Source organism: Castanea sativa, chromosome 8, assembly GCF_040712315.1.
Source record: "Castanea sativa cultivar Marrone di Chiusa Pesio chromosome 8, ASM4071231v1".
NCBI lineage: Eukaryota > Viridiplantae > Streptophyta > Magnoliopsida > Fagales > Fagaceae > Castanea > Castanea sativa.
In genome coordinates, this window is record NC_134020.1 from 35,817,995 (window position 1) to 35,830,118 (window position 12,124).

Here is a 12,124-nt window from a genome sequence, read left to right on the forward strand (position 1 = left end):
TTATTAAATTGAGCATTAGAACAACACTACTACAAATAAGATAAAATTTATAACCAAATAACCATGAAAACAACACCAAACCAATACAAACTATGTGATGCAAACCTAAAGTTTGGATTTTATTTAGGAAGAAAGGCAAAAAAAAAGTAAATAAAATATTTTATAATATTATATAAATATATATTAAACATAGGTTGGTCAAGTTGGGTTAGACGAATTTGTGAATTTTATGACTCAAAACCAACCCGGCCCATTGTAAAAAAAAAAAAAAAAAAACCACAACCCAACCAATCCCTAAAAACCGACCCAACTTGGCAAGTTGGGTTGAGTTGGATTTGGTCGATTTTGGTGGGTTGGCAGATTGACTGCACACCTCTAGACACAAAGATTAAACTTATGATTTTTTGCTTTCAAATTATGTTAAATTACCGATTTTTCAAGAAATTTAAGTTTTTAGGAAATTATAAACTTAATTATTTAACCATAATTCTAACAATCACTTTAGTGGTTTTGAAAAATATTATGGAAAAAAAAAAGTGTTCAAACTTATTGCTTAACTAATGAGCGGACAAGATACTCTTCTAAGATTCTAGCTATCTGGACATGTGATGAACTATAGGCTTTCACACTTCCACTTGCTCCCTCGCTCACCTCCCAAAAAAAAAAAAAAATTTGTTCGAAATGATTTTTTATTATTTTTTTAATTAAACATAACATAGAGCATGACCTTTGTTTCCTCCTTAACATGTGGAAAGAGAAAAAAAAATAAAAAATTGGGTATTATGAGAAGGGAAAATTTGTATTATTAATATATGCATGAAAGTTAAGGAGCCATTTGGCATATGAAATCTCAAGGAAAGTTATTTCCACCCTCTTAACTAAAAGTACTTTCTCAGTCCAAAACACAATTAATTTCACTTCAATCCAGAAATGCATGGAAACATGAAGTTAGGTATTTTCGGTGGTAAAATAAAAGTGTTTTTCTTATATGGATCTGGATGAGTAGTGAGGCTCGTGATTTCTTTTGGTTTTATTAGACGACAATTTGGTTAACAACTCTCGTTTTATATTCTTTTTTCAATTTACCTATTTCCCTCCATTTCCTGCAGGGCAAGTAATTGGTAAATGGTCAAACTTGTTCCAAATTCATGTCCTTAACAAACTTGTTCCAATGAATATGGCTTTAATGAATCATTTCAAATTGTCTTATCCAAATCCCAGTCAATGACATAAACTCCTTTTGAAATAAATAAGTTAAGAACACAATGGGTAAAATCATTAGCACCTTCTTTATATGATTGATTTCTATTTTGTTTTTATTAGGGTGCCTATAAGTTCCAATCCCTTTTGACAAATTCAGTTAAAAGATTACTTCACCAGTTACTTTTTGTTGTAAAATCATATACTAACTCTATAATTCTTAAATTTTTTGCCTGAACCACTTTAAACTAACCACAGCCAGGCCAATAGTCAAAGTGGGTCCATTGCTAATGAATAAATTCTCACAAAAAGGAATGGATTGTGGTCTGATAAGAGCCATTGGGCCCATACTATGTCCCTTAAAGGGAGGGTTGTTTTTTAGTAGAATGGATGTGGGACTCAAAGTTATTGGGGCCCAATTCTGTTTCCTTTTTACTGTTGTTGTCCCTCTTTTTGAGGTTAATTTTTGTTCCACCCCATGAAAATGTCTATTGTGTACTAATCTCTATCTTTTTTCATTTCATAGAAACCTTCTCTCTCATGAACTTGATTACAATTTCTCTAAATTTTATGCTCTTCTTATCATAAAACATGCTGTAGGTTTTAAGAGTGTATTTGTTTGAGCATGAAATGCCAACTTGTTTTCACTACCAATTTATCTACAATATTTTAAAATGTCATTTTTAAAGTATGACTATGCTACCTTTACAAAACTTTAAAAAACAATAATAAATAAATAAACTCATCTAAAGTTCCAAACACACTCTACTAAGCCACTCTTAGAGCATTAGTACCCGGCATGCCAAATGGTATAATATGATGTATTTTAGTATCAAAGCACAAAAAAACTCATTACCTAGTCTTCTAATTGTAAAAAATCTTCCAATTGTAAAAAATTTTACAATTGTGCTACAGTACCATTCTAAATATATGATGGTACTGTAGCAAGCTTCTATAATTTTTTATTATATTTTATTCTCTCTCTCTCTCTCTCTCTCTCTCTCTCTCTCTCTCTCTCTCTATTTATTACTTTTGTCTCTTTTTCTTTCATTTCTTTCCATCTTTCTTCTCTTCTCTCTCACTATTGTTCTTGTTCTGCTCTCTCCTCTCCTTAAACCCTAAACCCCTTTTTCTCAAGCCCAAAATCCGTGTGGTGGTGGCGGTGGATTTTTGGAATGGGTTTGATTTTGGGTGAGTTTCGATAGGTGTTGTTGTGGTGGTGGGGTGGGTTGTTGCCGTGGTGGTGTCTAGTGGTTGCGAGATCGGCGTGGGTTTGGTGGTTGCTGGATCAACGTGGTTATAGTTGCAAGATTCGTGTTGGGTTTTGGCCGTGGGTATGGGTGGTGTTGGGTTTGCTTGCTAATGGGTTTTGGTAATGTTTTGGCCATGGGTGGTGGTTGATGGTGGTGGTGGGTTTGATGAGTGTGGGTTGTGTTGGGTTTTTTCTGGTGTTGTTAATCAGTTGTGGTTGTTAGTTGTAGTAAGGGAGAGAGAGAGAGAGAGAGAGAGAGAGAGAGAGAGAGAGAGAGAGAGAGAGAGAGAGAGAGAGAGAGAGAAGAATATTTAAATAAAATGGTAAAAAAAAAGAGTTTGGAATGTTGGGTGTGTTGTAAAATAGTATGGTATAATAGATAAAGTAACTTTTAAGATGGTGAAATAAGATAATTTGTAGATACCGGATGATAATATTCTTAGAGAAAAGAAAAAAAAGGATAATATATATCTAAATTTCTTTCCATTGTTACTAGTCCCCTAAGATGATGATTATTATTATTATGTTGTTTTTGTTTTTGTTTTTGTCGTATATAATTGGTTTGATTTGTAAAATCATCATCATCCTAAATTATTTTGGTAAGACTTTAATTTGGGAAAAAAAATATTTGAACTTAATTTGTAATAGCATTCAACCTCAAAAGTTTGGAATTAAGTAATTATTTTGATACTTATATTTAAGTCAAAACTCATGAAGTTACATGTTATTCATGAAAGCAAGAATGAAATTTATATATTATCTCAAACCTCAAATGTAAGATAGTGTAATGTATCCATTTTTTTTTCTCTAAAACAAGTAAGGTATAAGGAATAAGTTATACCAAATACGGATATCCTATCTCTCTATTTTTTTCATAAAAAAACTCTCTATTTTCTCTTTATGACCAGCAATAGAAAATAAAAGTATTTTCCTCTCTCTCTCTCTCTCTCTCTCTCTCTCTCATTTTTTAATATTATTTCCCTTCTAAATTGTGAGCCAAACATGAATTAAGGGATGGTGTTGTAAGAGTAGATTACAGTGCATAACTCTAAATTATAAGTAACTTAGGAAGGAAAAAAAAATCCTAACTATACCTTCCTGAAACCCATCTCTAACACTATTCCAATTTAGTTGTGTAATTCAGGCATATGATCAATTTACTTTAAAGGAGAGACAGAATTTCAACTTTCAAGCCACTAATGTCTACAGACTCTGCACCCCAAAATAAAATAAAATATCCATTGTGAGTCCAAAATGTGTGGTAATGTCAAATTGGTTCCATGTGAATGACCATGCATCCATATAGGCATATAGGCCAAAATAATCCATATCTTGGTACTGTTAGGAGAAAAGATTGTTTATGATGTTCACTAAATTCGCTAAGCCTAGAAGGTGTGTAGAGTCATCTACAAATATCTACTAAGATACAATACAACCTTGAATTTAAAAGTTGAAGCTTAACTTTTTCTGATTCTACACAAGGCATTTTCACGATCCTGTTCCTCTTGGACTGAACCTTATTTTGGACTGGGATTTGACTTTGATTTTACTAATTCCACCTTGCTCACTCTTTTGCAATACATTTGCTGAACCAGACACAGTATATTGGAATATAATGCTCCCAGAGAATAAAGGCCTTCCATTTCAATTACAAGGCCCATCTATTAATAAAATGCAACCCCAAAGTTTTGCACTTTCACCTTGTAATCTTTTCTGTTAACATGACGAGTGGAAAAGCAACCTCAAGAACATTTTGCGAAAATTTGTGTGGCACTGACTGATTGCATCGTCCTTTTAAGCTAAAGGTTGATAAGTACAATACTTTTATTATAATTTGTATTTTTCTCTTTTTTAAGGTGATCAAACCAGTCACTTTCCTCTTGTGGAGAAGATTTGTAGTGATAGCATTACTCCTCAAATAACTAGCTTGAGATTGCACATGCTACTCTAATTATTAGATTTTGCCTGGAATTCTTGGTTGGACTTGTTCTGGGTTTGCAATTTGAGTTAATCCTGAGAGGTTTTGATGGAAGCGGTGGAAGATTTTTCATTTGCGCATGATTGAATTCAATCCAAAGTGGAGATTTGTTGATTATTGGCTAGAAAAAGGTGTCTTAAGCTTGGTACACATGCATCACATGAGAATATAAATAGGGTAAATACTACACTAACTGTCACAATTTCATGGCAAAAAATGTGTGTGTATGTGTGCAACAAGGATAAAATAGACATTGGCCATATAAATATATTTCTTGGGGATTGAAGTCCTTTGCTCTTAGCATGATATTTTTCTTTTTCTTTGTTGAGGTTGAAAGTTCAAATAGCGTATAAAACAATAATGAACGTTTAAACTCTCAAATACAAAATCACCAACACAAGCTTATACACAAACACTATATGTGCGGAATGATGAATATAAGCTAAACCCAAATTGGTAAAACACTCTAAACCAAAATCAATCATAAACACAACAATAATTAAAAGATAAAGAGTAAGGGAAGAGAGATGCAAACACAAAGATAACACGGCGATGTGTTATTGAAAAGGAAACTGAAGTACTCGACGAAAAGCCTCTCCGCCGCCTTCTAAGTGGTCAAATAATCTACTAGAGAATGAAGTTGGGATACATGAATAGCAATAGACTCTCCAAGCCTAATCTACCTAGTGCATCTAAGCCCTCCAAGCTTCTTGCTCTAACAGGGTTACACCAAACCTTGTCTTCTCTAGCTTACTAGATCCCGTAATAAGCCCATTGCATCAACCAAACGAATTGGTCCTCTTTGAACTGCTTCCCAAGCACCAAAATACATTCTCACTGATATGGATATGGTGAGATAAGGATTTGGTAAATAAACCTCTCAAGGGTATGTTAATGGAGAGGGTGAGAGTAGAGGAATTTGGAGAATCAAAAGATTAAGATTGTGGATGAGTCAATCTTGTTTTTCTCTAGGGTTTCTCTTTCAAAATTCTCTCTGGAAGTTTTCTACATTATGTGGGTATAAGAGTATTTATAGTAGGTTATATGAGGAATGTGAAAAGATTAAGATTGTAGATGAGTAGAAGAATTTGGAAAATCAAAAGATTAAGATTGTGGATGAGTCAATCTTGTTTTCTCTAGGGTTCCTGTCTCAAAATTCTCTCTAGAAGTTTTCTACATTACGTGGGTATAAAAGTATTTATAGTAGGGTATGTGAGGAATGTGAAAAAACATATTTCATCCAAATAGGGAATTCTGGTGATTCAGCCTCGCGACTGGAACTAGTCGTGAGTTTGAGTCGCGAGATAACTGTTAGACCAAACTGTACTTTTTGTTCTGTAGTGCTCCAACTGTCGTGACCTTTCAGCTCCCTACATGTTTTACACGTGTGCCACTTTGGCGACTTGCCAGTCGTGAGCCAGTCGCGAGATCTAGTCGCGAGACTCCTTTGAGTGCACACATCTTGAGTTTTCTGCACACATTTTGAGTTTTCTTCATACTCTGTCACACACAACTCTGACATAATTCCCACCTAAATACAGGGTATCTAGTTGCTAAAATACAAGCAAATTTGACACGGAATAAAGCCAACACATGATTGAATAAATTCAACCTTACAAGGGTGCTTAAAAATAAAATTTACTAATATGTTGTTCCGGCAGGATGCAAATATGTTAGCAGCCAAACTTGCCTCTTCAGGATGTTAACATACTCTCCTAAAGTTTCCAGAAATCTTTTGAAGTACGGATACCAAAGAATCTTATATTAAGATGATCAACAAACTACTTTTTATAATTTTTTTTTTTTTATGAAGATGATCAACAAGCTATTTACATATAAGATGATAAATTATCATTTACTATTGTATTTTGGAATTTGTAGTAGGGGGGACACGAGCCCCGAGCTATAGAGAAAGAAAATAGAGAAACCTTGGCCCAAAGGAGCTGGAGTCCCTGGCTATTTTGACTTTTATCTACATTGCAAGTTGCAACTGCACACACTTTAAGCCCAAGAACAAAATAAATAAAGGAAGGTTCAAGATGCGTATATGCTCAGCTTCTCCTTACAAGGCCTGCAAACATAGAGAAGTCAAAAGGTGCTACCAATTTGTGGAATTTTCTTTTGTTCCTCTGATAGAACAAAAGGGTGTTATCATTAATATGATAATATCTGCTATTTCTTCTTCCCTTAGCTTTGGCTACCATACACATCACTTCTAAAACTTGTAAAGTCTTCCTTTACTCTTCTCTTTAATGTACATTGACAAATAATTAAAAACACAAAAGAATAGTAATAATTACACACTGGATACGGGAATACACACTGCTGAAATCATGTTTTCAAAACATAATTTTAGTTAAAATGTTGAAATAAAAAATTTCACAATTATAACTAAAATCATGTTTACAAAACATGATTTCAAAAATGAATCACTTCTAGCCCCCTTTGTAGCCTAAAATAAGGTACACACACAGCTCTCTCACAGCTACTACAAAACTTGACACAATTTTTGAGAATTCTCCATTCGTTACTCATCTGTAGAAAAATCTGGCTCCGTGGGCTTCCGTAATGAGCTAACTAAACCAGAACATGACATGGAATTCTTATTGGCACCCCATCTGGTGCTCACGGTCAATCTTGGTGCATAAACACCAAAGCTAGGCTTTGGTGATTCAGGCTCATTAGACGCATTGTTCTCTCTGGCTTTGAGCTCAGCTGCTTCCTTCCATTTCATATGGCGGCGCCATGCAATTTGTATGAAACATGCAGCCCACGATCGCCACTGCTGCGAGTAGAACCTGAACTTGTGTCTAAGTTGTTTACTACGCAGCCTTCTGTACTGTGATGCTACAAACTTTAAGTCTTCTGCTACAATAGCAAATGCCTCCACTTCTGTGATGGCTTTGATTGTACGCGTGGATGTTGGTAGAATAGAATTCGAACGAGCGTCCAAGGCCCAAGATACAAGCTCCTCACCATAGAAATCACCAGGGCCAATGTGGCATGAGTTGAAGAACCCAGTTCGGCCACCACCAGTGGTGTAAGAATCAAGATGGCCACGGAGTATGAACACCATTTCATTGACAGGGTCACCTTCACGCACTAGAAACGTGCCTTCTGTGCACAAGGCAGGCTTAAGCCTCTCACATATTGCATCTAGCATCCTTTCTTCCATTTGATCAAACAATGGAACCTGTGCATTTTATATGAAAAGTGAAAATATGTGGTTATATCTATTTGGAGCTAAGAATGTGAAATTAAAGTTATCAATAACAAATGACTTACTCGTCGAACTAGGTCAAGGCAGAGGTGACGCTTGATGTCTCTACGGAGGTCCATAGGTAATCCTTTAAGAAGAGTTTCTTCATCAACTCCTCGAGTAGCTACCCACTTATACTGATTGTAATTTCTTACAGACTGTCTTAATGCTGAAGGCAGCTGCCTGTGATGCATCCATTGTTCAGTATCTGTTTTCTTGATCCTCCACTCTTCGAATCGGACAGTTATGGATTGTAGGTATGTCTGCCAGTATAATTAGTTAAAGGCTGAATAATAAAGCATAACCATAGCCCTTTAAGATATGGTGAACAGTGACAGACTCACAGGCACTAGGTGAACAGTTAGACACTTCAAATGCCTTCTGAAAAGCAAGCTAGATGCTTACAAGTTTGATGAATTGAAAAATCAACTATGGTTTTGGAGATTGGAGGAGTCACCTGCATATTACCGATGAGCAATCCAAAAAGAACCAGCCCAAGAGTTGCAACAATTATGGCAAAAATTATTTCTCCAACATAAGTGCTTGTGGAAAGATTTTGTCCCAAGGAACTGCAGACATCAATTTGCACACATTAACTAAAAAAGCACTGGGATTAAAGTATAAACAGATGAATATTAGCAGTTGTGCATGTGCGAATGTGGTTGAAAAGGTTTCCTTCTTTTTCACCAAAGTAAGCTCTGGACTAAAAAAACACTAGAGTGCTCTGTTCAGTTGCCAAGAAAATGAAGACAATTAGGAGTGGAACTCTGCAACTATCTGGTGGTCTGGATGCTGCTTACAAGGTTTTTTTTTTTTTAGCAACAAAGTAAAGCAATGAGTTAGACAGGCAATGTTAGCATGTCACTGAACAAAGAAAGCCCCTAATGGGATCTCACAACATTGGTAGAGACGCATGTATGCTTCATGATGGAATATCTTAAAAATATAATGACTTAATGAATTCTAATCCTAGAGTTGATCTTACAAGTGTTGCAGATAAAATTTGCTTCAAGTGCTATGAAGAAAGGCTGGTGATAACTTTATATTCATATAGTACGTAAAAGTTCCAATAGTAAGAGGGAGTTGTTGATATAAACATACCTCAAATTCTTTAAGCCCCACCAAAGACAATAAAAGTATTTGTTGACAAAAGGTGAATTCGTAACACCAGATATCAATGCATCACCATATATACCGAACTGATAGAAACCATAAACTTGATTGCATAGATTTGATACATTGCTTGACTTGAACCAGGAGTTCCTATGAGGATCTGCAACCCTGTGGCAATCAAAAAATCCATATTGACAATAAGGCTTCTCAACATTGCAGACACTTCTCCAGCATGCTTCTTGTCGCTCAATTGATAGAAGGTACCAGCAAGCTCCTAAAACCTTTTTGAAAGAAGATAAATTAACAGGTTAAATGTCACAGCTCGACTTACATGTTTGAACAAAAAACAGAGAAATTGGTCATCCACAAATATAATGTATGCACGTTTAACCTCTATTAGGCTTTAGGAGGATGTAAAAAAAAAGAGAAAATGAATTTTGCCAAAACACCTTTCTAAGTCTCTTTTTCCATCTTCTTGGCAAAAAGTCGAGCACTAAGCTAAATTTTCAGTGAAAATGCCCTTGAAATCTGGCTTAGGTGGCTAAGAGTGGGTACATTTGGTATGAATTTCAGGATAAATATCATTGATTGTTGAACATTCCACCCACCTCACTTCAAAGCCCCAATTTCTTATCCATTAATTGCTCAACACAGTATTTTATTTATAAAAAAAAGACACTCACCTAGATAGTCAATTTCTTATAGCAAAGGCACTTCCAGGATAGTCAATTTAGTAATTCTTCATCTATTACAAAGGCCTTTATAGCCAGCCAAGCAGAGATACAAATTTATAATTGACTAAACAAACGCATGAATTCAATGAAAGGAGGGGACTAAGCAAAAAACATAATGAAAAAAGCAAAGTTCTGGAATTGTAAAGTAAACAAGAAGGAAATGATAAATCAAACTTGCAACAAGATATATGTACTTATGAAATTTCTAATGTCTAAGGGTACAATGAATATGCTTAGTCGATACAAGAGAAGAGTAACAGTATGCAAGCATAAGAATGACCATTCATTTCTGTTTAACTATGACACTGATAAAGAGAAAAGCCTATCTATTGTACATGCAACTGTGCTCCAACTTTTTTTATAAAATGGGCTTCTCTTTATACTTACATGGCTTGCCAGCATGTAAAGCATTAGGTTGTATGCAGCACCTGCCCATGGTGTTTCTGTCATAAGACCATTGGCCTTGGCAATTTGTGATGAGAGTGGAAATATAAGGAATAGTCTAGGGAGGTACTGAAATATTATAAAGAACCTAAGGACATTTTTGGTGTTTCTCATTGTCGAACCCCTAAGATTGGGGATAATAATCCAAATTAACACCTGAAACAAAGAGGAAAAAAATCGCATTGTAATATACAGAACCATCATTATGTCAGGGAAAGGCCCTCTATAAGCATAGGTTAGTGACTTACTTGAGGAAGGGGCAGGGCAGCTATTAGGTCAATAAAAAAACCCTTGCATAGGTACCTTTTTGCAATCTTGGAAGAGTCTATAACAAGCTCTCCTCTCCCAAAGACACGAGAAGAAGGTGCAACAAAAGCTGTATGAAATCTAATGTAAATTTGAATCATGTAAAAAACATCGGCCAGTGATCTAATAAATGTAAGAACTAATTTAAGGGATACTGCTATAGTAATGCACACTTCATCCTGAACAACTGGCAAGTAAAAGAACAAAGGATCAAGAGACAATGAAACTAAACAAGCTACTAAGAATATCTTGTTCCATCGGCGAATGATAGGTCCTCGAGGATCTAATATGTTCTTCCCCACTTTCTCATAGTCCTCAGAAAAGACTCTTGATAGTACTTTAGCTTTCAAGGATTTTGCAGTCTTCCTAGGCACCTCCTCTTTGTACTTCATCATCTCTGGGCCCGGTATCCATGTTCCATCAGTCTTGTCTTTGACACTATTTGCATGAAACTTTGTTGATTCAGAATCATCTTGAAATCTGAAAATAAAAATATGATTTGTTTAGCAGCAGTACATATTGGGCATAAACTTGAAACCAACACTTGCAAAATTTAATTTAGAAGGTGATCAAAATTGAAATTCTATAGGAAATAACTATAGAAATTCAACTATTTAAGGAGGAGACAAACCTTATAGATTTTGAACTTCCATAGCCCATTGCAATTTTCCAAGAGTGTGGCATTAGTTAAATGAATTGTTCTGCAATACAAGAAGACTTGAGGTGTATAAATATTAAGGCCACGAATCAACCAGTTGTAAAAATCAAGCATTGAATCACTGAAATTGACCTGCCATGAGTTAGAAGCCACAAGGGGGAAAAAAGAAAAAGACTCACGAAGGCTTGTCTCATCAGGAATCATGTGATGAATAAATGAGACAGAAATAAAGCAACTTGGAGATGAAGCTATAAAGGCTTTCCAGTTTCCACCGTCTTAGGCCAATAGGGCAAGTGGAACATATGCGATCAATTTCTTTTACTATTAGAAACAAGTTTGCTCCTTCAGAGAATTTTTTTCCCCATAAAAGATTATCAGTTGAACTTGAAAAAGACACTAGTTAAACCATAAATTGGTTTTAAAATGTTAAGTGTACAGAAAATGAGCCCGGAATGTGTAATTACTAATTATTTATGGTACCTTCCTTCATAAATTAAGGCCGACAGGTGCATGAATGAAACGAACTAGTTATACAAATTATACTACACAAAACTTTAGTTAAAAACTCTGCAGAGAAGTGAATAAACCAAATTAACAATAAGTGACATTAAAAAAGAAACCAAAAAAGATATGTTTAGATGGGAAAGAATGAAACAGTGCTAATTAAAGGGTTCTAACTTCTAACATTGATATGATTCAAAAGAACAAGTGTAATTTCTTAAAAGTGATTCTGATATACAAGGAAAAGAGCATTATGAGAGGTGCGAGAGATTAACTTACAAGCATTTTCCTCAGTCACACAAAAGCTAAGCCAAGACCCCAAACAGTTGTACTATCAACTTTGTTTTCTCTTGGCTACCTATCGTGACTCTTACTTATTCTCAGCAACATATTTTAGGAGGGAAAATATAATGAGAAAGAAGCTGAAAGTGGAAAGGGCAGTGATACGAAAGTTGAGAAACACTTCTCAATATTATTACTCCTTAAGTCTTAAGTAAACGACATTCTCAAAAAAAAAAAAAAAGTCTTAAGTAAACGACAAACAGTATATGCTCAATAAAGAAAGCCAATATAGTTATATATTAATTACATGATACTTAAGGATCAGATTAATATGTGTTAACATAAATTTAGTAGAGAAGTGTGAGAGACCAAAGAGCAAAAAAAAATTCAGCAAAAA

At 35.0% G+C, this 12,124-nt stretch overlaps 1 protein-coding gene across 1 annotated transcript; it reads right to left on the bottom strand.

Moving 5' to 3' along the window:
• Window positions 1-6,667: 6,667 nt before the first annotated feature.
• Window positions 6,668-11,848, bottom strand: LOC142607091 (protein CNGC15b). The gene is made up of 8 exons (XM_075778505.1): window positions 11,725-11,848; window positions 10,918-10,987; window positions 10,229-10,766; window positions 9,924-10,136; window positions 8,791-9,083; window positions 8,147-8,258; window positions 7,716-7,952; window positions 6,668-7,623 (listed from the first exon to the last, which is right to left on the bottom strand). The coding sequence occupies exons 2-8, from the start codon at window positions 10,968-10,970 to the stop codon at window positions 6,958-6,960; spliced, it is 2,112 nt and encodes a 703-aa protein (XP_075634620.1). The 5' UTR covers window positions 10,971-10,987; window positions 11,725-11,848; the 3' UTR covers window positions 6,668-6,957.
• Window positions 11,849-12,124: the final 276 nt, after the last annotated feature.